This window comes from Cladophialophora immunda, assembly GCF_000835495.1.
Source record: "Cladophialophora immunda strain CBS 83496 unplaced genomic scaffold supercont1.1, whole genome shotgun sequence".
Taxonomy (NCBI): domain Eukaryota; kingdom Fungi; phylum Ascomycota; class Eurotiomycetes; order Chaetothyriales; family Herpotrichiellaceae; genus Cladophialophora; species Cladophialophora immunda.
Window position 1 is genome coordinate 3,826,454 of NW_015622541.1, and position 21,838 is coordinate 3,848,291.

A 21,838-nucleotide genomic window follows, 5' to 3' on the forward strand; every position below is an offset into this window, starting at 1 on the left:
CGGCAGTTCTAGAGACGACAGCGCCCGTCCTTCCGCTCCCCTTATACCGCAGCACTTCCTTTCTCACGCAAAAACAACCCCCAAGTCCTAATTCGTCCCGTTGTACGTGTACCACACGTCTCCCAGCACGCCGCGCGCGCTGCCGTCGACGTTGAGGAGCATGTTAGTTGCGGGGGCGCCGGCGGCGGTGTAGCCGGCGGCGAAGTTGCCGAACCAGGCGTAGCGGGCGAGCCAGAGCTGGTCGTCCATCCAGCGCGAGGCGTTCTTGAGGAACTGCACCGTGGTGGCCTGGTCGTAGCCGGCCTGGTCCATGCCGAACTCGGTGACCCAGACGGGCACGGGCGCCGCGGGGAAGTAGGTCAGCGACAGGTTGTAGGCCTGCAGCAGGTAGCTCTCGAAGTAGTCGATGTTGTACGGCGAGGCGTACCAGTGGATGTTGAGGAAGTCGACCGTCAGGTTCTGCTGCGTCGCGTTGCCCAGGAACTGCGCCAGGTACGCGAGCCCGCCGCCCGCGTTGGTCACCGCGGGGGCTCCGATCTTGACCCGCCCCGCGAACGGCTGCATGAAGTTGCGGTAGCCCTGGATCGACTGCGCCACCGGCATGTTGGCCGACTGGCCGTTGAAGTTGGCGTCGGGCTCGTTGAACCCGAAGATGGCGTCCGTGCCGTAGTTGGCGATCGAAAAGTTGACGTTGGCCGCCCAGATGGACGTGAGCGAGTCGGCGTCGTTGTACAGGAGCGGGATGAAGCGGTATTGGCTGGATGGGTAGGCGCCGACGTCGTCGCTGGCGTTGGGCAGGGAGTAGTAGTTGTACGACCAGGAAATGTAAGGGGATGGCGGCGGGTAGAATTGAAGGGTGGTGACATTGCGGTACGCGAGTCCTCGTTTGGCTGGGTACGGGCTGGCAACGGGATTGGAAGACGATGTGCTTGAGGATACGGAAGAGGAAGTCGTAGTTGAGACGCTGCTGGTACTGGTTCTTGATCCTGTTAATGAGCTTGTCGGGCTCGTCCTGCTTGTGGTGATGGTGATGGTGGCAGAAGATGAGATCATCAACGTGGAGGTGACACTGCCCTGTCCGGATGAACTGTTGGATACGGGCTGGGATGTCGGACTTGCTACTGCGCTTGTTGATTTCGTCGTACTAGACGATAAGCTTGAAGATCGACTTGTAGATGCACTAGTTGAAAATGTGGGCGTAGCACTCGATGCGATGGTCGATGCTAGGGACGAATGAGTTGAAGTTGGACTGAATGCAGAGGGACCTCCCGTGGTGATCACGCTCGTCGTCCTCGACAAGGACGTGGTAAGGCTAGTTTCGGCATTGGTAGTCTGGCTGGGAGGCGACGAGGTGAAGGGGTTGGAAACCGTTGTGCTGCTTGTCACGGCTGAAAAAGACGATAGGTAAGAGGATGAGGTTGTCGACTGCAATGCCGAAGACAGGATGGAGCTTGAACTCTGAGCCGAATACTGCGACACCAGAGACGTCGAGGTCGACTGCGGTAATGATGATAAGGTACTTGTGCTGGCGTAAGTTATTGGCGTGGATTGGACAGAAGCAGCCGTTGTTTCTGTTGGCGTTGTCAGTGTAGTAGAGGTAGTGCCTGAAGAAGGACTTGACCCGGTGCTGGAGACAAAAGAGCTGTCGAGATTGGTAGTCGAGGTGCCTCCAGGAGTCTGTCGCGTAGTCTCACTTGTTTGCTGCTCAGTCGAGCTGGCAGTGCTCACCAGAGTACTCGTACCCTCTATAGAACTCGAGCCAATACTTGTCGAACTGGTCAGGCTCGAGCTCGATGTTGAGGCATCAACGAACTCGGCCGTCATGCCAACTTGCACAGCTCCTTCAGGCGGCTGGCTACCAGGAAAAACCGCGTACAGCTGTCCGTCAGGAATCGCCGAGAACGTCGTGTCTCCAAACTTCAGTGTCGTCCCGTTGAAAGACCATATATATCCACTCGGCTCGGTCGACCCAGAGAATTGCATGAGGGGCAATGTGCCTGTATTTCCGTTGGTGCCGACGCTGGCATTCCCAGTTTGCAACTGACCGTCCACAGCGAGGACAAAAACAGCAGCAAGGTCCTTGTCAGGAAAGAGATAAGCATTGTCCCCGCTGAATGTCACATAGTTCAGTGCGCGAGCTCGCAGCTTATTGCCGATACCGCTGACGGTGATCACGAATGGGCTTGAGGTAGGAGACGAGGCTGTGGTGGTTGTCAACGTGGAACTCGAAGAGCTGGAGGAACTGAGGGGCGCAGTCGTAGAGGAGAATGATGATGCGCCATTGCTAGGGCTTGATGATGGAGCTAGAGAGCTCGTGGATATGGTTGACTGGCCTGGTTCAGTCGTGGTGCCAGTGCTTGACTCAGTTGTGTTCCCATAGACGACGGACGAGGTAATGTAACAACCACTGGGTAACGTCGAGACTGCAAGGCAGTTAGCATTTGGGGATTTCCAGGCGATGACCGAAACACTGACCTGATTGTGCCGTTGACACTGCGGTGAAGCTGTACACGGCCAACAGAAGATGGTCCAATCTGACACCCTTCGTAAGTTGCATCTTTTCGCGTCCACTTGGGTATCCTGCTTCACTCACCTCTCTTTCCCGTATAGAAACAGCCTTGGGGCGCGCGTGGACTAGCCCTGCTGTTTGAGTCCCTTGCTTGGAATGTAAACACAGGAATCCTGCTGTTGGTCAGTGCGCCATTGAAATTCCTCCGTTCGCTTGGATCGAAGCAAATTGTCACCAACTGATCACAAAGAGCGAGTTTGAACAGAATGAGAATCTCGCGATGAGTTCGAAAGCCTTTTGGGGTGGTACATCTCTTCCTTGGGCGCCTGCAATTGCTAAAACTAATATACAAACTCAGCTTTTTTGTCTTCGCTTCGAGAATACCCTTTGTATATGGTACACAGACACATTGAGGTCGGTGAAAATGCACAAGAAACGCCGATGATACTGCTGTCATGCTCCGTGATGCTCTATTATGGGTATCGTTGTCGTGCTGAAAGAAACGGAAATTCAAAACAGAATTTTAATTCCCACATGTCTTCAAACTCCAGGGCTCCCGGTTGGGCTGATTCCGGTCGCATTGGGGGCATTGAGATACTCCGGAGGGACTCTTGGAACCCGGGGACTCTGCAGCGCCCCTGTCACTTGAACCTGCCCTCCAGATTGCCCCCGTAAGCGTGCCAGATCTTTGATCTTCTCCTTCTCCTTTTGGCTTTCACTTTTACCGCCGGTGAGACGCCGCATGCCCCTTCGCATCCCTTGCAGGCTGAACGCGCCTCCGGTCTCGGTCGCGGAGGTTGGGGTCGTCTGATATTCGGAGGGCCCTGGTCCTGACAAAACTTTGGCGGCCTGGTTTGACATGGTCATGCTCAGCGAGGGAAACGGACTGTTCTCTCCATCCGACAGAATGACCTCATCATACTGATCAGCGTAGTCATCCTGAGGCCTGAGAGGAACTCCTTCAGACATGGGAGCCATTCCACTTGAAGTGGGCTGTGACACCGGAAATTGGTTCGCTGGAGAAGTGATTGATCTGGCGTGGAGTCCAGGTCGCGTATAGTTGACCGGGTTGATTACGCTCTGAAGCATTGGTTTTTTGGTAGAACTGGGCAATGAAGGTCCCGGACCTCCCAGCTCATCGATCGAAGAGAAGGAGGATTGTGTGGCTGCCGTAGAGTTTGGAGAAGACAGACTAGGCTGCGTTCGATGGGTAATGCCAGGGAGGGGTCCGGCTTCGGTAAAACCATCCTGCACCGTCGTCGTTGATGCAGTCCGTGCTAAACTCTGACGAAGAATTGGAGCTGTCTGCTCGTCGTACAATGCCGTGCTCTGTTCAGTAAGAGTTGGAATGGTGATTGCAGAAACTCCAAGCTGACTGGCTCCGGTTGGAGTGAGCACGTCGTCACCCTCGACGTCGTCGAAGAAATCGTCAAGGCTGTCAAGAGTATTGACCAGGTCACTGACATTGGTATCCGCGGCCGCTTCCAGTGATCGGATGGTCTCTGCACGACTCTGTGGCGGGAAGTATGAATCCGTGTAGCCGTCGTCACCTTGAAACTCAACATCTGGGGTGGTGGTCTCCTGATCCTTCAAGAATTCCGAGTCGCCGCATGTATAGAACACCGCGTGAACATTGTGCCTCGTCATGCTAGAATAGATCGCCGGCGTCGGGATAGACCAGCCGGATGAGTGAGGGATCCCGTACAGGCTCTGTGTCCGCTCATACTCTTTTCTGATGGCTTTCGCTGAACCAGAAGCCATGCTCATCCGCATGTGATGCTTTTCCATGGGCGTAGCTGCAACCTCCATGATATAATCCATCACTTCCAGAGCTTGTGTGCAGTGTTCAGTTTGCAACAGCCTCAACAATGGAGAGATAAGATCCGGTCCATGTGTTGTGATGGCATGACTCTTCATGTTCACAATCGGGATCAGCTCACAGAGAATGTCCATCAGCTTAACCCGGAACCATGGTGTCTTATTGGTTAACAGTCCGATCATGAAGATCAAACTTGGGGCATCACATCCCGGGAAATACGCTACCTTCATGGCTTGAATGGCTGTGGTGAGCATCTCCTGACTTGATGTCATTTCGTTATTGGCGAAACGCCGAAGACAAGCCGAGAGAAGATCATGACCAGCAGCGCTTGCCACTTTTGCAAGTCTTTGCGCAGAAGCTATCGTCATGACCTCGGGCTCATCCAGCTCAAAGCTTCGGAGCCACCGTGGCAGGTTTGCCAGGACACAGTAGAGGAGACGATTGTCGTTGCCAACCAATTGGCAATCTGGCAGGTCTGCGAGCTTGTGAAGGATGAAAAGAGTCTTGTCCAAGCTGTCAGCAGATTTCAGCCCTTTGTAGAGTAGTGGCTGTAGCCCCTCAAAACCGCCATCCCATTTTCCGGGCAGCCCCTTCATCATAGCCTCTGTGACATCCGGAGCGGACAAATCCAACTTGTCGAGGAATTTCTCGAGCATTCCCAAGGTCTCATAGAACTCCCTTTCGTGAATGGTATTGAGACAAGCGCATGTCGTCCAGAAGAGCTGTGGATATCGCAGGAGGTTTTTGGGTTCCAGTGCTCCAATGATAACTTTCAGTGTCGTCAAAATCTCCATCGAAAAGGTCTGGTAGTCCGTGTGCTCGTCGGCAATCGTGTTAGAAAGTCGAGCAAGCATGTCCGCAAGCATCCTAGCATCCAGGCTGACAGAGATGCAGCGAAAGACTTGGAATGACCGACAGGCCAAATGCCGGACTGGACAGATAGAGGCCCAGTGCAGTGCTTCTTTAGCCCAACTGTCGCTGAAGTTGTCAAATGCGAGGTTGAAAATGTTAACAATTTCAGAGGTGAGGACCCCCATCGCATGCGGCACCCGGCTAGCGCCATCATCCTCGTCTTTTCTCGTGTTGCTCTCGTAAGTCCAGCTTATCCGAGAACTGTTGCTTCGAACTGCCGCAACAAGGCTTTCAATGTTTGACTTGGCAGAGCTAAGCATCTGCGAGTCAATCTTTGTCGTTACCAATTCGTGTACGAGGTGGACTAGCATCTCCCTTGCCTGTTCCTGAACTGACGTTGTGTAGTGGTCCCAAAGGATGAGGACAGTGTGAATGAGCTTAATCGCTTCATCTTTGGCCATGGTCACCGGAGTGACCATGAGGTCGACCAGGAAAATCAGGGAGACTTGTCCAAGAGAAAGACCAACCTATTGACTCGTCAGTATATGATTCTTCGAAGACTCTGAGCTATCGTACCTGTTTGTTGCCCATAGGTAAAAGAGAAGTCAAATCAGCGACATAGGGAAGGTTTCTCGTATCAGGCATCACTACATCAGCATGCTTTCTGTCGTTGACCATGTTCTTCGGAGTGAGTTGCAACATGAAAAATTCCAGCACTCGTGAACCGGCGGGAGTGGAAGACAGATAAACGACGATTTGCTTTGCGTATTCGACAAAGTTCTGATCACGGCGATCCAGCGAAAGGTAAATAATGAAGTCAAGAATCAGTTGCACGTTTCCTGCATGAGGGCCGGTTGACAGAGCTTGCCATAAGGCTTGTACTTCGTTATGCATCGCGCTGCTCGAGCAAATCGTTATCTCGAACATGTTAGCCAGAAGCATATACGACGCGGCAGTTGGAGATCCCGTCCCCGGGTCGACCTGGAGCTCGAGTGTTTGCAACCATGGTAAGATGGCGACGACCATATTACGCTGATGATCGTTCCGTGCAGATTTATAATGCAGCGAGAACTCGGAGAAGATCATGAATGCGATGTCTAGGTTGGCCTTGGCAAGTCGCTTGGAGTATTCGAATTGGGCCAGTTTGTATACAGCACGCGTCTTGTCGGAAATGCTAATGTCGAACTCCTGAAGATTGGTGCTCTTGTGTTGGCGTTCGTCCAGAGTGCGAATCAGATGCGCCGACTGCATTCTGATTTCACGGTTTTCATTTCCCAATGTGAACACAATGATGCTGAGAATTTTCCAAAAGGCTAGAGGATAGTCCGGTTGGTCAATGAGCACCTCGGAAACCACACTAAAATAGCTTTCCAACGCCATTGAAGACTCGGTCCGGTAACATTGCTCGATAGCATGTTCGGCAAGTACAAGATGTTCCGGGTTATGCATGAGAAGGAGTTTAAGTGCTCGTCGTCCGATAGTATGCATCTTATGGTTGTTGGTTGCGAAGATTGTATCAATCCATGAGAGCATGCGTTGAAGATTGAATGACAGGATTGCGTTACTGTCAGTTTTGATGCTGATCGGGCCAGCACACAAGGTCGCCATTGCGCTCAGAGCGGCTACTCTCAGGTTGTTCTTCTCTTTTTCAAGAGCAGCGCTTGCGTTCATCCGATCGTGCAAATCGCGAGAATGGCCGTGATTGGGATCCATCAAATTCCGCTCCGCAGAGTAACCACACCAGTCTTCCATCAAGGCAAATGCAGACTTTCTCGATTCGAAAGGCATCCAGCGGGATGGCGCCTTGGATCTGTTGACACCTTCGAAGACCTCCTCCACCAAACCGCAGAAATGATACCTCAATTTTTGGAACCGCCAGTCATTCTGCACATCAGTATCACTCAGAAAGATGCGTAGATCCCTGGTGTAATTGACAAGGTTATGCAGGATCCAGTCGTCTTCGTAGATGTCATCATATCGCAAAAAGGCTGCTGTGAGCTTGTAAACATGCGTAACCTCGGTCCGGAGTCGTTCAGTTTGCTGAGATCGCTGTGGGCTACTTGGAGTTCTCTGATGGTTGATTCTCGCCTTTGCCTCATCGTTGCACTTAATCACTGCATACTGGAGCGATTCGAGAAGTGTGCGGCAAAGTTTGCGGTTGATGGAACCAAGAGCAGAGACCACCGCGTCACGAATAGCGTCAGGCGCGGCACCAAGCATTGGAATAATAGCGGAGAACAACGCCCGGGCAGAACTCATCTTGTCCTGTGCTGTTGCGGCACTCTTGGATGTTTTCCTTGAATGAGCAGCAGCATCGGCAAGCTGGCTCTTAGATTGGCCACCTGGAGAGCTTAGAGTGACGCAAGCCATGATAAGATACAACTTCCACTGCTCAAAGAGCACTTCTGCGGATGTTGCCGAGCTTCGTCCCTGCAGGCGATATTCATATATGGCCGCATTTGCACCATTTGTCTCTGAAAAGGCCTCGATATCGTTCTGCATCATCATTAATCTGTCCGTGACTGTCCCACGGCACAAGGCGATGGCATTTGGGCATGCGTCAAACACAACGCGGATCAGATTAGGGAAAGCCTTGAACCAAAGGGTCGAATCGTAGGACACTTCAGAGCTGCAGATCTCGATCAGTGTGCTTTGCCCGGGGCCAGTGCGCTTGTCCTTCTGCAATCGGCTGCGTTCCGCGACATTGAGCGCATCCTCCTGCAAGTCCAGAATTGTCGAAGACTGATCCTCAAGAAGTTTTATGATCCTACATGGTACCTCTTGACCGAGTACCGAATCAAATTGAACAACCAGTCGTAACACCTTGATAGCAAACGCTCTCACGCGGCGAGACTGCGAGCAAAGGAAGAACAATCCATAGGCTTCGATTTCATCCACATGCGGGATGACATGTGTGAGTTCCATTTGCAAGGCTCGGTGGGAGCCCGGGATTGATCGGTCTCTTGTTTCTGAAGAGCTTGCCACTGCCTTCTGCTTGAGCTGCTCTGTCCAAATTTGTAACAATTCGAGATATAGCGTTAACGTCGACTCGATATGCGCCGGTCCAAGACGGCCCTCGTCCGACATTGTAGAATACTGGGAGTCATAGTGGAAAATGAAACGTGGAAAGGCAATCGCTACGGCTTGAGCGTGACCCTGCTTAGCAATTGCTTTCAAAGATTGTGTGGCAGAGGCTGCTATATTGGCTTGTACATGCGCAGAGCCTGTACATAAAAGGTTGATCAACGGACTCAAGGGAATGTGATCGGTGAAGCAGCGGGGAAGAGCTTGGATGGCGACATGTAGCAGTTCGTAGAATGATTGGCGCTGGTCTGTAGCCGTTCCCTCTTGGCCGCGGGTTAACGTGAATGCATCAGCGAGAGGGGTCTTCGGGGTCACGTTCGTCGAGGAGAGTTTCTCGTTCAACGTAGCTTGTCCACCGAAAGTGTTGTCGCAGAGGATCGTGATCTTGCCCAAGATCTGGCAGAACTGCAGATAATATTGCCTAGCATTTTCGTCCAAGACAGCGGTGTTCACTGGCAACGAAGAGGGATTCTCATCTTCAAATCGAGGTCGAAGCGGTGAATCGATCCCCAGACTCGTCCTCCTGCTCCCGGGCGACGAGGGTAGACCATCGACATTCTGCGATTGAACAGTGAAGGCAGGGAATGGCGGGCCGCTTGTGCTATTTTTCTCCAAGTCGGCCATGACGGCTAGAAATGCTCGTATGCCAATAACCATTCGTTCTGGCTCCATGTTTTCAATCTTGAGGCTTCGACTCATTTGGAACATGTCATAATGTAGAAGAGGAAAGATAATAGAACGAAAGCAGAGGTCTTGAGCCGCAAAGCCAATGATTCTGATGAATTGGACTAATGGGTGGGCGGTAGATGGCTCTGAGACGACATGGGTCTTTCTCCCTTGCGGAATCGTGATTTTGATGATGTCTTCCAGCCGACGCAATTTTACTTGGGTGGTCTCCGCAACGCGTGTGAGGTAGGTCCAGACCAGCTGACAGATTGCTCGCAAAGCCAGAGCTCGTGTTGACCGATCCTTGAGTTTCGGGGCCAGGTTCATGATCGTTGGTAGCCACTGCGTGGAGAACACATCGATGGGCGAAACGCAGATGAGCAGAATCGACACTGGAAAGCCAGTATTCCAATGACGAACCTTGACTAACATATTTCCGAGGCGCGAGTTGACGGTCTCTATAAAGTCTTTCCATTTCGGCAGGGTCTGAAAATACTCGGGATTACTTGCCACCGCCGTCAGCATGCGCTCGAAGAGCTGGCAATATGCTTGCTTCACGCGAGGTCCATGTGCGTCGGAGAACAGGGCGGCAAGGGTCCTCAGGAATTCGGCGACACTAAAGGCGGCTTCTCTCGTAACAGAAATATGGAGATGGCGCATACCCAGCAGGAGTAATTCGAGACGAGACTCGATATCTCTGGCCGTAGCAGTCCCTGGACTTTTTGAAAAGTCCAATTGCCATTGTTCAAGTTGCTGTGTAAATCGGAACGTGACATTGACAAAGTCCAGGCGACTCATGTGACCTAAGACTTCACCGTAAATCTTCCAGTTGGCAAGTCGAATGGTCGATGACAAGATCTGCGATGGTTCGACCTCCCTGATCTGGGTGAATAAGATGTCCTCAAGCTTGTTGGCCAGATCTTGAGTTATCGCAGCTAGACTGCTCTGTTCGAAAATTGCAATTAGGACTCGGCAGAGGATATAGACTGATATTGTGGCGCGGCGATCTGCCAGCAGATACTCCTGCGTAAGTGCATCTTCCGTGGAAGAGCTCTGTTCGGTGCCGACTTGTGGGAGACCATTCTCTCCTGAAACCTGGAGAGGTTCTGTATGACGTCTGGGCAGTGAAGGGGGCAGAGACGAATTGGTGAGACCCGCTTGTAGTCTCTGCTGATAGACCTGCTTCTTCAAATTGGCCGCCGCATCACCCTTTCCCTTCCGCCAGAGCATCAAAGAATCCACCAAAGGCTTTGGACCTTGACGAGATATATGTCCAAGCGAAGCTATCAATTGGTCAAACCCGACGTCCACTCCCGGACCACAGGCTTGCTCCACTGGCGCGACAGCACTGTCTAGTAGAGTAAGGCAGTGATTGATTCTCTGATCAGCCCGCAGTACAAATGCATGGAAAAGGTGGTACAGCGCGTACTCGCCAGGAGTACGTGGTTCTGGTTGCTGGTGGATACTGGACGAGTGATATGCATGACCCTGCTGGCCGCGTCTTGTTCGGGACTGCTCCTTGCGCCTCCTGTGCTGGGAGGAAGAAGACTCATGCATCGAGGAGCCGCCATCGATCAGGGAATCAATGGAATGCCCCTGCGCATGACCTTGATATGGAGAGACGGGGCTGGTGTAGGTCGAGGTATTCTCGGCACTAGAGTGCTGGCCGCGTCGATTCGCATTCGGGTATCTTCCATAGCTGGGGGCGCTCAGCAATGAGTCCGGGGTCAGAGGGCTTGAGGTCGAGGGAGAGTTGAAGCTGGGGCTTCTCGAGTGCTGCAGGCCATGAATGACGGATGTCTGGCGGTGATGGCCATAACTGTTTGACGTCCGCCGTTGCAGAGCGGTATCAATTGTGGATCCACCTCTTGAGCTCACGGATGACTCTGAACCATGTGGCTGGGGCTGCACCGAGCCTGAACGCGATGAGGCCGCGACACTGGAAGGGTATGGCTGTGTCGAGGTTTGTTGAGGCCTGCCTCTCGTCACCGATGTGTCTCTGGTATGGATCGAGGGAGCGAGTTGTGGACGGCCATTATTGGGCAAAGGTTGGGAAACCTGTTCGGGTCCGGGGCCATCGAGGGGGAAGATTGAGGGCTCGTTGGAAGCGGACGGAGCATCTGATAGCATTGGACGCGGTTAGAACGGGGTCATGTGCTCATGGCCTGGCTCATCTTGACGCAGAGCATCGATCGTGGGCAAATCTTGCAGGCGTGTGGAGAGGGAGACCTGAGGGTTGGACGTTTGGAATGGGTAGCGGAAGAATTCCGAATTGACACTCACGGTTATGCAACATTGTGCGCCCCTGTTGGCCGACGTTGAGGAGAGGGCAGAGACTGCGTCATTGCTTCTGGACCGAGAAACGCAGGTTGTGGGAGGCAGTGGGTGATGTGCTTAGACGGAGAAAGAAGAGAGAACCCGCAATGAGATGTGGTTGAAGTTGGAATTTTAATCGCCCGCTACAAAGGAGAGGTACAACGAGGGATGCCCACCAATCACATCCACATTCAAAGGCCCCTCAAACTTGGAGCAGATCTACGAGACGAGATGAGAGGAAACAACATTGCGTGAGAGTTGAATGGCTATTCTATAAGTGCCTGCTGTTGTCTAGCGTGGGTGTAGGACGATTTGTGCAAGACGGTCACTTGTCTACAAATTGGACGAGTTCATGTGCTACACTGTGCGATTCGCTGTCACGAGGCACATCTGGTCGAATCAGATGAGGCCAGACTGACGACTCTTAACGGTTGAGTCGGTGGTCAAAGCCAGGCACACCAATAGGTGTCCCGGACCATGAAAACATTTCCAGTCCAAAAGGGAGCGTCGTGATGTGCTTGGTGATGGACTGCAAGCGGAAATGCGATATTGGCGGTCTCATCCTCACGGTCCTGGCTGACACTCACCGGCGCCAAATGGTGGTTGTTCATTCCCCTCTCTTCTTTCAGGCACCGAATTTACACCTGGGAGGCGATCCCCGTATTATGTGCCATGTTCGCAATTTCTGGCCCATGTTTCGAAGTTATTTTTGGGGCCGACTCCTTGGAAGATACGACACGGAGTAGTCCGAAGGGGATTGCGATAGGCTCGTAAGACGTGAAGACGATATACGAGGCGACGATCGAGGGTTGCCTGGCTCGGTGCGGTCTGGCGATTCCCCTTGCCACAGCGGCGGCGGCTACAGGGTTTGATCAGCATCATCTGCAGGAGAGCCCGCTTCTGGGCCTGGAATGTGCACTCAGTGCATCTTCTCATATTGTGCTGACTGTGTTGAGTAGCTTAGGTAAACCCTGAAGGGGCGTTCAGAGGCTGTTCGGTAGTATGTATACTCGCAGTGAGTGGTGCGTGGGATGTGGGGAGAATAAGAGAAGGAGGCCAACGCAGGTAAGAAAGTTGTTGCCGCCACAATGAACCCACACGTACTCCGACCTGCCCAAGGGACCTGGCGAACTAAATACCGTAAACATACGAGTTGGTAGACACTTGGATTCCCACCTGGGGGTGCTGGACTCTTGTACATGGGGCACTCTTTGCCTTCACAGTCAGATGCCGATGGGGGCGCCGCAGGTTAGGCATCACTTGTAGTGAGCAGCAGCCACCTACCTACACATAGGGTCTAGATGGGGATAGAAATAAAAGGAACAACATGCCCCTCGAGTGTTGGCGCCTGGCATTCGCTGTTGTTCTTCATTCTTCGCTCCGCCCAAGAACGTCAACTGCCGTCCCTCACAACCCGTCAATCCCGCGGGGGACTCACAAGGCTCTCAGCTATCACTCCCCCCCAATTCCGAGGACTTGTCCCGCCTATTATTATTGTTTCCGGCAGTCGCCCAGTCACCACCACCACGGGTGCCGAATAGCCACCAGAGCCACTAAGCACCGCTCGCTGTTCGTCGCTGTCTCGCTCAAAGCCGCGATTCTTGACCCGAACCCACCAAGTAATTCCGCGAACGCCCCTTTGCCGCTGCACCCAAAAAGCCAAGTTTTCTCCAGACCCCAGATCCTCTATATTTCCTCGATTCTCCCAATTGCCGGTCTACAAGCCTTGCTGTGATCCTGGACGTCCTAGACTTCTTTTAAATCCTGCGCCTGCTCACTCTCAACCTCTCTCACATTACAGTTTTGTATTTGCCCAAGTCAAAAAACGACTCTCTCGCCCGACACTCCACGTGAGAAATTCTGTCCCAAGGTTTCCATTCCCAACGGCGACGAACCACCCCCCGATAAGGCCTCATCTAGCCCCATCTGCCATCCGCCATACCGACTGATTGGGCCTCCATCCGAATCGCCCCTGCCCTCGCGCTCTGCCCCCCTCATCTCCCAGCTGCAACGCGACGCCCAGCCCACACAAGGGCAAAAACAAAAAAAAAGAGGGAACACCACAGCCTGCGCAGTCTACCCCACCGAGCCACCCAACCCAGGTGCACACCCTGCACATCTGCACACCGTACCGAGTAATCTTGGCCACATCAGGCCACATACAGTTCGCGGCCGCCCAAAGTACCCGTCGAGCCCGTATCTCCACGCTGTCCAATTGCTCACCACTGAGCGGCTGCGGTCGTATATAAGCAGCGTCGCTCTGCTTCTTTCGGACACCTCTTTTTTACACTTTTCGAACCCATTCGCAGACCTAATGTCCACTGAGCCTCATCCCATACACATCCCCACCATGGCTCAGGTCGACACCCTGGACATTATTGTCCTCGTTTTGCTGCTTCTCGGCAGCATCGCCTACTTCACCAAAGGCACCTATTGGGGCGTCCCCAAGGACCCCTACGCCACATCTGCCCTCAATGGCAGCGCTTCCAAGAAGGGTTCCCGCAACATCCTCGAGAAGATGGAGGAGTCGGGCAAGAACTGCGTCATCTTCTATGGCTCCCAGACTGGTACCGCCGAAGATTATGCCTCCCGCCTGGCAAAAGAGGGCCACGCTCGGTTTGGATTGACCACAATGACTGCTGACCTGGAAGATTACGACTATGAAAACCTGGACAAATTCCCCGAGGACAAGGTTGCCTTTTTCGTCATGGCAACCTACGGCGAGGGCGAGCCGACCGACAACGCAGTAGAATTCTGGGAATTCATGAACCAAGATCCTCCTTCCTTCTCCGAAGCCTCTGAAGATAAGCCTCTGGGTAACCTCAAATATGTTGCGTTTGGTCTGGGTAACAACACGTACGAGCACTACAACTCCATGGTCCGCAACCTGGACAAGATCTTGACCAAATTGGGCGCGGAGAGAATCGGTGCTGCCGGCGAAGGGGATGATGGCGCTGGTACCATGGAAGAAGACTTTTTGGCCTGGAAAGAACCCATGTGGGCTGCTCTGGCCGAGAAAATGGGTCTGGAAGAACGTGAAGCCGTCTACGAGCCAGTCTTCAGCGTGGAAGAGAGAGACGATCTGTCCCCAGAAAGCGACACTGTCTATCTCGGAGAGCCCAACAAGAACCACCTCGAGGGTGCCCAGAAAGGCCCATACAATGCTCACAACCCGTTTATTGCCCCAATTGCCGAGTCCAGGGAGTTGTTTACCGTCAAAGATCGAAACTGCCTCCATTGCGAGATCGATGTGTCTGGTTCCGGCATCTCTTACACCACCGGCGACCATATCGCAGTTTGGCCCACGAACGCAGGCTTGGAAGTGGATCGACTGATCAAGACCTTCGGTCTGGAAGAGAAGAGACACAAGGTAATCAGCATGAAGGGCATGGACGCAACCGCCAAGGTACCCTTCCCAACCCCAACGACCTACGACGCCGCTGTTCGCTATCATATGGAAATCTGTGCCCCTGTTTCTCGTCAGTTCTTGGCCACGCTGGCTGCATTTGCTCCCAACGAGGAAGCAAAGAAGGAGATGGCGAAACTGGGATCCGATGCCGACTACTTCAAGGAAAAGGTTGCCTCGCAGATGATGAACATTGCCCAAGCTGTCTCGGCTGTCCACCCGGGGCCTTGGTCCGCGGTGCCGTTCTCTTGCCTTGTTGAGGGTCTCAACAAGCTGCAACCTCGTTATTACTCCATCTCTTCGTCTTCGCTGGTTCAGCCACAGAAGGTCGCCATTACCGCTGTGGTGGAATCCATCCGCGTCCCCGGTGCCGGTCACGTTGTCAAAGGTGTCACTACCAATTATCTTTTGGCCTTGAAACAGAAGCAAAATGGAGACCCCGACCCATCACCTCACGGCCTGACCTACGCCATTACTGGACCCCGCAACAAGTACGATGGTATTCATGTCCCAGTTCACGTTCGTCACTCCAACTTCAAACTGCCATCAAACCCGAGTAAACCCATCATCATGGTCGGTCCTGGTACTGGTGTTGCTCCTTTCCGAGGTTTCGTGCAAGAACGTGTAGAGCAAGCCAAGAAAGGTGAGGACGTCGGACACACGGTGCTCTTCTACGGTTGCCGTCGATCGACCGAAGACTGGCTTTACAAGGACGAGTGGGAGGTAAGTTTACACTTTGGTCATCTTACCCGTGAACCAGGATGCTAACAGAAAGTTTTAGGAATACAAGAAGATTTTGGGCGATAAGCTGACCATCTTCAACGCATTTTCTCGCGAGACTTCGAAGAAGGTCTACGTGCAACATATGCTCAAGGACAACGCGAAACTGGTCAACGAACTACTACAACAGAAGGCCAATTTCTACGTTTGTGGTGATGCTGCTCACATGGCTCGAGAAGTCAACGAGGTCCTCGGCCAGATCATCGCTGCTGAGCGCGGAGTGGATGAGAAGAAGGCCGAACAAGTGGTCAAGAGCATGCGCAGCAGCGGAGTGTACCAGGAAGACGTCTGGTCGTAAACAACCACACTGAGCCGAACACTTCGAGACACTCTGGTGGAAAGATCGGGTGCTGTGCAGCTGGTCGGGAAGGATCCAATGCAGCCGACGTCCGACATGCAGTCGAGCTTCGGCTTTGCATTATTCGTGCGCCGAAGAGTCATCGCACACCAAAAAATCGGGGGAGGCATCGGAACCGGCGGGATAAACGCGGCGGGGTGGATGATGCGCAGACGAAAAGAAAAAACCAACCACAATTGTGTCACCGAGGAGAGATCTGTCCCTCCGGAGACGTTCCCCCAGTCCTGGTTCGAAGATCGGAAGGGCAACCTGGAAAGAATCGGAAAGGTTCAGCTGTTCACATGGTCACAATCTCGCCAACTTGTTCGTGGGGTTTGGATTGGAGCCAATGTGGGGTTGCGATGGCTTTCCGCGCCTTCGGAGAGAACAGGGTCGCCACCAGAACAAGAAGCACCGTCTCGCCCGGCCAAGGTTCTCGACTCGTTCCGCGCGCTTCTCCTTGGTCCATTTCCTCGCCCCCCGGGGATCAGTCTTTACCTCCCTCGCTGGCTTTATCGAATCCCCCTCCTTCAAGGTGTTCTTGGTTGTGGGGCACGAGATCAACAGGACTGATTGTTCATGTTCACTTGTTAATGACCTTTTTTCTTTTTGAATGCAATGGGCGTCAAAACGGGAGTTTTAGACTGGTGGCGAAACTAGACAGTCTTTGGGGTTGGGCTTTGTTTGCCTCTTTTCTTCCATGCCGGGAACCGTTTGTTTTGTGATGGCCGAGACAGGAGAGAAGGATGTTGGCTCTGCGCTGGTTTTCTCACGAGCTTTGCTCGGGCAGGATCGATCGATGCTTTGCGTGCTCTCTGCTTTTGGGGAGGGTGCTTCTTTCTCGATGCGCGCCGAAGTTGGTTTGGAGGGCAGACTAGAGCAGAGCAGAGCAGAACAGAGCAGAACAGAACAGAACAGAGAAAGTTCGAACTCAGACCCTCACAAATCACCGAATAAATGTCAAAGAGATTCAAGAGAGAGAAAAAACCCATCCCTCTACATTTCCTTTCTGCGTGAGAATTCATGATGGAACCAAGCACGAAAACTAAACAACTCCAGCAAGTCTCTCACGCCATGCGCAGACACGACTCGGTCCTTTTCCTTAGTGTTGCTTCATTTCTTATCCTCGTACGTTGAGTTGGCTGATGATTTTTTGACTTGTCGCGTCCACGTCGTGAGCGCCATAGTTCGACGCCGCCCTGGTTCCTTCCTCCGTCCAAAAAAGTACCGAGACGGAAGTCCTGAATCGCGTCTTGTTTGTGTTATGTTTTCCGCCCACTTCTTCGCTGTCTTCCACCCTAGCTGCCTGGCTTTCCGGTCTTCCAAACGGGTCCGTGTTATGTACGTGCTGGACTTCGATGAGATGGCCTCGTAGTGGCCTTCTTCATCCCATCATCATCCGTTATGCACCTTCTCCCACACTCCAGTGGCCCTCACACAGGCATCCTGTAATGCGAAGATATCAGCACGCGATTCTTCCAGGAATCCTTCATGCTCATCACCGCCCCCTCCCCGCATTCCTACTTCTCCAGATGCAGTGGTTGAAGTCGACGCCTCTGCGTGCTGAAGCAGCTCGAGCAGCAGATTCAACGCGTTGTTCAGGTACGAGAGATGAGCCGAGATTCGAGATTTGAGAGATGAGGTTGGATGCTGGGAGAAGGATAGATGGGGGAGGACAATGCAGATGAGATTGAGGGTCGAGATGTGGAAGGGGATTGAGAGAAGAAATTCTGGTAATTTGTCTGAGGGTGATTCTTCTGAGGAAGTCAGCGAAGTCGATCTTGGTGCGGAGGTTGAGGAGAGAGCGAGTGTGTGCATTTCCGGCGGGAAGAGTAGATCGATCAGGGAGACTGCTGTATCGTTCTTATCCTCCCTCGTCTCCTCCTTTGCGCTCGCATATTCTGGTGCTAGCAGAACTACCGAAGGATCCAGAGCACCAACCACATTAGGACTCCCTTCAGCCTGGACTTGTGCTCTTGCACCGATCCATTCCGAAAATTCGTCCTTCAACCAGTCCACCCCTACAGCCTTTAACGGCCAGACTTGCTGCGGAGGTGCTAGCGGAATGGGATGTGGCTGCAACGCTGAGGTGCTCCTTGTGAGCCCCGTCTCTTCATCGATCCCTGGCGCTGGAGGCTCCGTATCCCCCAGCTCATCTTCAATTTCCGCCCAGTTGGTACTCAGCGTGTCTCCCCGGAGGGTTTGCGCAATGACCTGCAGGCGAATGAACGGATCGGGATACGCATGGAGCAGTTTTGTCGCGATATAATGTGCCGAGTCACGGAGAGAAGGGTAAGGTGTGATGGGAAAGAGTTGGGTCAATGTACTGATCAACAGGAGAAATTTAGCTGGAGACGGCTGTGGTGTGGTGGGGGCAGCAGAGACTGCCAGAGATTGTTTGTATAAGAGAGAAAGGAGCGAGTCCTGGAGTGGTGGCAGAGGTATTGAGGGGGTCGCGCTGAGAGGAAACGAGTGGGCGATGAGCTTTGTGAGCTCGGAGGTGGTGAGCAGCGGTTTTGAATCGGACGGATTTATGTAAGATTGATAAGCGTGGAGGAAGATTACCCCCGCTCGTGGGAATGGGATTTGAGATGGCGTGGTCGGGTATTCTGAAGGTGCATTATCCTTGTCATGGTAGGGATTCTCGAGGTCTTCATCCTCGTCCTCATGGACGAGCTTTGTTATCTCTCGGTCTGCGTCGAGTTGCATCGACTTGCTAATTGAGAAGAACCGGGCTAATAGAGCGTCGCGTTCCTTCAATTCAGGTGTTTTGTCCCAGATCTCGGTTTCTGTCGGCCTCCCGGGCACGACTCTTCGTGGCTCGTAATACTCCCGTAGTCGAGCGGTCCAGGACATTGAGGGATAGTCGTGCGTTGCAAGCGAGGACATGTATTCATCCAAAACCTCAAGTAGTACCGCGTCAAGTAGTCGATAAATGATGGCCTTTTCACCTTGCGAAGGTTCATTGACCCCGGTATCTTCCTCTTCAGCCTTGGCCTCCGGATCCGGCAAAGGAGCTGCCGTTGCAGGGACATCGTGAGGTGGTTTGCTTGAAGACGGTCCCTCACCTTGGGTGCTCGTGCGAGGAGGCAAGGGGGGCCGTTTTCTGCCAGCTATCTTTTCCAACATGGTCAAGAATGAGGAAGTAGTCACGGTCGAAATGGGTACCTGCCGATAAGCCCCTAGAGCGGCCGGCAGGGACGTTGCAAGGAAGCGACTAGGGAACTGTGTTTTGATCCTAGGATGGAGAATGCTCAGCATATTGAAGAGAGCCTGCAGCTTCAGTGCCTTGACTGATACTGTTTCCTGGACCATGCTCGATTCGCCGGCGGCTTTGTCAGTAGGAGCATCGGCGGGCATGCCTTGCAGAGTCATCTGTCCCAGGTGGACTCGAGGTGCTTCGCCAGGAAAGGTCGGCAGCTCGTCTTGATCATCTCTCTCGTCAAAGTCATCTTCATTGTCTGACACCTGGACTTCATCACTCAACTTCTCTAGCTCTTCGGCGACGCGAACAACGACTTCTCTGGGATTGCCCCGTCGGGCGACAATCTCCAAGCATCGATTAGCCTCTTCAGGGGTTTCCTTCAACATAGGGAGAAGGAGCTTCAACAAATCCCATCCGATTTCCTCGGCGAGTTTGCCGTCATCGTCGCTGAGGAGTCTGCTCAATGTGGGAAGGTTCCGAGGGGTCAGTTGATACTCCAATAGAGTCAGGTAAGTCATGTAATCGGTGGCCGGAGGCAAGGCCGAGACAAGAGGATCTTCGGCGCCAGCTTGAGCGGCCATCATCTTGGGGACGGTGTCGGTTTTTTTTGCAGATAAACTGGGATTCTACTAGCTTTCCACGATTGAGGGGGCGGTCGGAGAGGGCACACGAGATGGATTGGTACAGGCCGGATCAACCTTTGCAGAGGAGCTGAGGAGAGTCTAACGATGTCAGATGAGAGACGCAGCTCAGGCCATGAATGATGTGATGCCTGGGCCTCACACCGTCGTGGTTTGACAAGGTGATGGCTGATGGCTGATGGCACGAGGTGGTTGTTTGATGTGAAGTCCAAGTTGACATTCGCTGCGTCTTTGAACTGTCGTCATTTCACTTTCTTGGCAGCCACCGCATTCCGCATAATACCACATACTGCATACCACATATACCGACAACACCAGAGCACCCCTATCGAGCCTCTGTACTTGGGTACCTACTACTGCCAGCTATCCCACTGCCATTGACTCGCTCGTCCACTCCCTGCATGCCTCACTGTCACCCCGACTTCGATTCTTCCGTCCGAAAAGAAATGCAGGAATGTCATCGCAATCAAACGCGCATTGTTTACCCGGGATTGGCGCCCCCAAAGGACCTTCATCCTCTCTACCTACATAATCACCACAATTGCAACCATTTGATCGTTCCGGCTCTGGTTCTCAGCCTGGGCGCGCCTCGCGATAATAATACATGTGCTTCGTTTGATCTGGATACCCCACCCAGCTGAGGATTGTGGCTTCGGTACCGAAACCCGAGCGTCGCAGGCTGAAAGGGAGCTGTTGTTGCTTGCACACCTGAGCCCGTCCCCTTGTCTCAACGGTGCGTCACCTTCAGCGCGAAGTGGTCTTTCTCCGGATGGCAAGGTTCCTGAATAATGAACACGAGTACGAGGATCAGATTCTCGCAAAGACGGCGAACGCCTTTCATCCGATTGCCTCTCGCATCGGAGAAATTCTTCCTTCGCATAGAAATTTCCCGGCTCTCCGACTACCTCGAAATTAATCTCCTTCACAGCCTCATGAGAAGCGCGCGAGGTGGTCTTCCACAGCTGAGATGTCTCAAAAGAAGCACTGACAGCCCCAAGACCCCCCAGCACACTAGCCTCAGCCAGACATGGATTGTGATTGCCACGTGGGTTTCCCCAAGAAATCACGAATTGAGATTTGAGTGGCGCAAGACTAGGGAAAATAAATGGCTTCTAGTGCAGCCACCGCCGGTGCCACATCGGCCATTGCATTCGGTAGTCTGCTCAACCTTCGAAATGATACGGAGTACGACGCCAGCTCGAAGGGGCATGCTTTTAGTCCTGCTCTGGATGAAGCCCTAGTGACCCTAGGAAAGCCCACCCAGTCCGCGTGGGAAGATACAGGGTCAGGGGCATTAGACAAAGTTCCAGTTTTCGCCGTTGGAATTTGCTCCCACAGAACTAATCCAGGGTGCTCGAACACGTCTACACGGATTCGAAATTACATCTGGTAGGGATCTTGAACTGGCCTTCTTCTGGACCGCTTTTCCACAGACTCACTCGAGTGAAAGCAATGAGAAGGGCGCCTGTGTAGCCGGTGCAAACTCACCACCGATCGACGCAAGAACTGACACTTCTGTCGCAGGTCGGACGGAGCTTTTGCGGAGAATAATTGACGACCCGAAATGTACCCTGGCGGATCGAGCCTCTTTCTCGCTTGTCCGTCATCGATCCTAACTAGGCTCATGAGGCGCCGTCTTCGGAAACCTGGTGCGCCCGGCCTGAAGTTGAAGAAGCTTAACGACGATCTCTCCCCCAACTAGAAACCAATAGTGCCTTGATCGACGGCTGTTCTCCCGCACTTCAACTATTGAACACAAAATGAGATCACCGTCGAACTGACAAGAGCCGGGCTGGGTGTTTGCGGTGGTCCCTCCCACCTAGGCATGCATGCAAGTGCATAGGTATGGCGACGCCAGTTGGCTGACTGGCTTGAGAATGGTATGCCAGGGGGTCCTTATAGGCTACCGGATATGAGCTGCCAACCCCGGCACGACAGGGAAAACAACAAGGATGGCCTCCACTCCGGCTTAGTACCAGCATTCCTACCAGCACAAGCACGAGTACGAGCTACAACATTGAATAGTTACTCCATAGAGAGAGTGGGTTAGCTTATTGGTGAGGGCATCTTCCAATCCAGGGGCACGCGACGGTCACTCGCCTACTGCCGCAACAAAATTATTTATGGAACTCGTCCCAAGGAGAATATATCCCACATGGCCGAGCACAAACAAAATTCATTCCAGGGCCCAGGGGGGCCTATTCTCCAGGGAGTCCCAATTAG

General features: G+C 53.0%; 4 protein-coding genes across 5 annotated transcripts; 1 reads left to right on the plus strand and 3 right to left on the minus strand.

Annotated features, from left to right (window-relative positions):
• Positions 1 to 45: 45 nt before the first annotated feature.
• PV07_01116 (uncharacterized protein) lies at positions 46 to 2,557 on the minus strand (the record flags this gene model as incomplete). The annotated part of the gene is made up of 2 exons (XM_016387621.1): positions 46 to 2,423; positions 2,476 to 2,557. 2 exons carry the CDS (start codon positions 2,555 to 2,557, stop codon positions 88 to 90), a joined length of 2,418 nt encoding a protein of 805 aa, XP_016254549.1. The 3' UTR covers positions 46 to 87.
• A 175-nt stretch (positions 2,558 to 2,732) lies between these two features.
• On the minus strand, positions 2,733 to 11,363 carry PV07_01117. 2 transcript variants are annotated; one of them, XM_016387622.1, is made up of 3 exons: positions 11,214 to 11,363; positions 5,757 to 11,050; positions 2,733 to 5,707 (listed from the first exon to the last, which is right to left on the minus strand). In XM_016387622.1, the coding sequence occupies exons 1-3, from the start codon at positions 11,224 to 11,226 to the stop codon at positions 3,050 to 3,052; spliced, it is 7,965 nt and encodes a 2,654-aa protein (XP_016254550.1). In that variant the 5' UTR covers positions 11,227 to 11,363; the 3' UTR covers positions 2,733 to 3,049. The 2 variants fall into 2 exon arrangements, with proteins under 2 accessions (XP_016254550.1, XP_016254551.1); XM_016387623.1 differs by having other exon boundaries at positions 5,757 to 11,363.
• Positions 11,364 to 12,612: 1,249 nt separating this feature from the next.
• On the plus strand, positions 12,613 to 16,826 carry PV07_01118 (NADPH-cytochrome P450 reductase). Its single transcript, XM_016387624.1, has 2 exons — positions 12,613 to 15,375; positions 15,434 to 16,826. Exons 1-2 carry the CDS (start codon positions 13,561 to 13,563, stop codon positions 15,728 to 15,730), a joined length of 2,112 nt encoding a protein of 703 aa, XP_016254552.1. The 5' UTR covers positions 12,613 to 13,560; the 3' UTR covers positions 15,731 to 16,826.
• PV07_01119 (uncharacterized protein) lies at positions 16,724 to 20,532 on the minus strand. Its single transcript, XM_016387625.1, has one exon. The coding sequence runs from the start codon at positions 19,556 to 19,558 to the stop codon at positions 17,165 to 17,167; it is 2,394 nt and encodes a 797-aa protein (XP_016254553.1). The 5' UTR covers positions 19,559 to 20,532; the 3' UTR covers positions 16,724 to 17,164.
• Between the last annotated feature and the right edge of the window lie 1,306 nt (positions 20,533 to 21,838).

Bases quoted from the DNA above. Each gene is read 5' to 3' on its own strand.
- PV07_01118 (XM_016387624.1), top strand. From the start codon at position 13,561: ATGTCCACTGAGCCTCATCCCATACACATCCCCACCATGGCTCAGGTC. The intron at 15,376-15,433 runs GTAAGTTTACAC...AGAAAGTTTTAG, and splicing joins TTTACAAGGACGAGTGGGAG to GAATACAAGAAGATTTTGGG.
- PV07_01117 (XM_016387622.1), bottom strand. The intron at 5,708-5,756 runs GTACGATAGCTC...ACGAGTCAATAG, and splicing joins TACCTATGGGCAACAAACAG to GTTGGTCTTTCTCTTGGACA.
- PV07_01119 (XM_016387625.1), bottom strand. From the start codon at position 19,558: ATGATGGCCGCTCAAGCTGGCGCCGAAGATCCTCTTGTCTCGGCCTTG.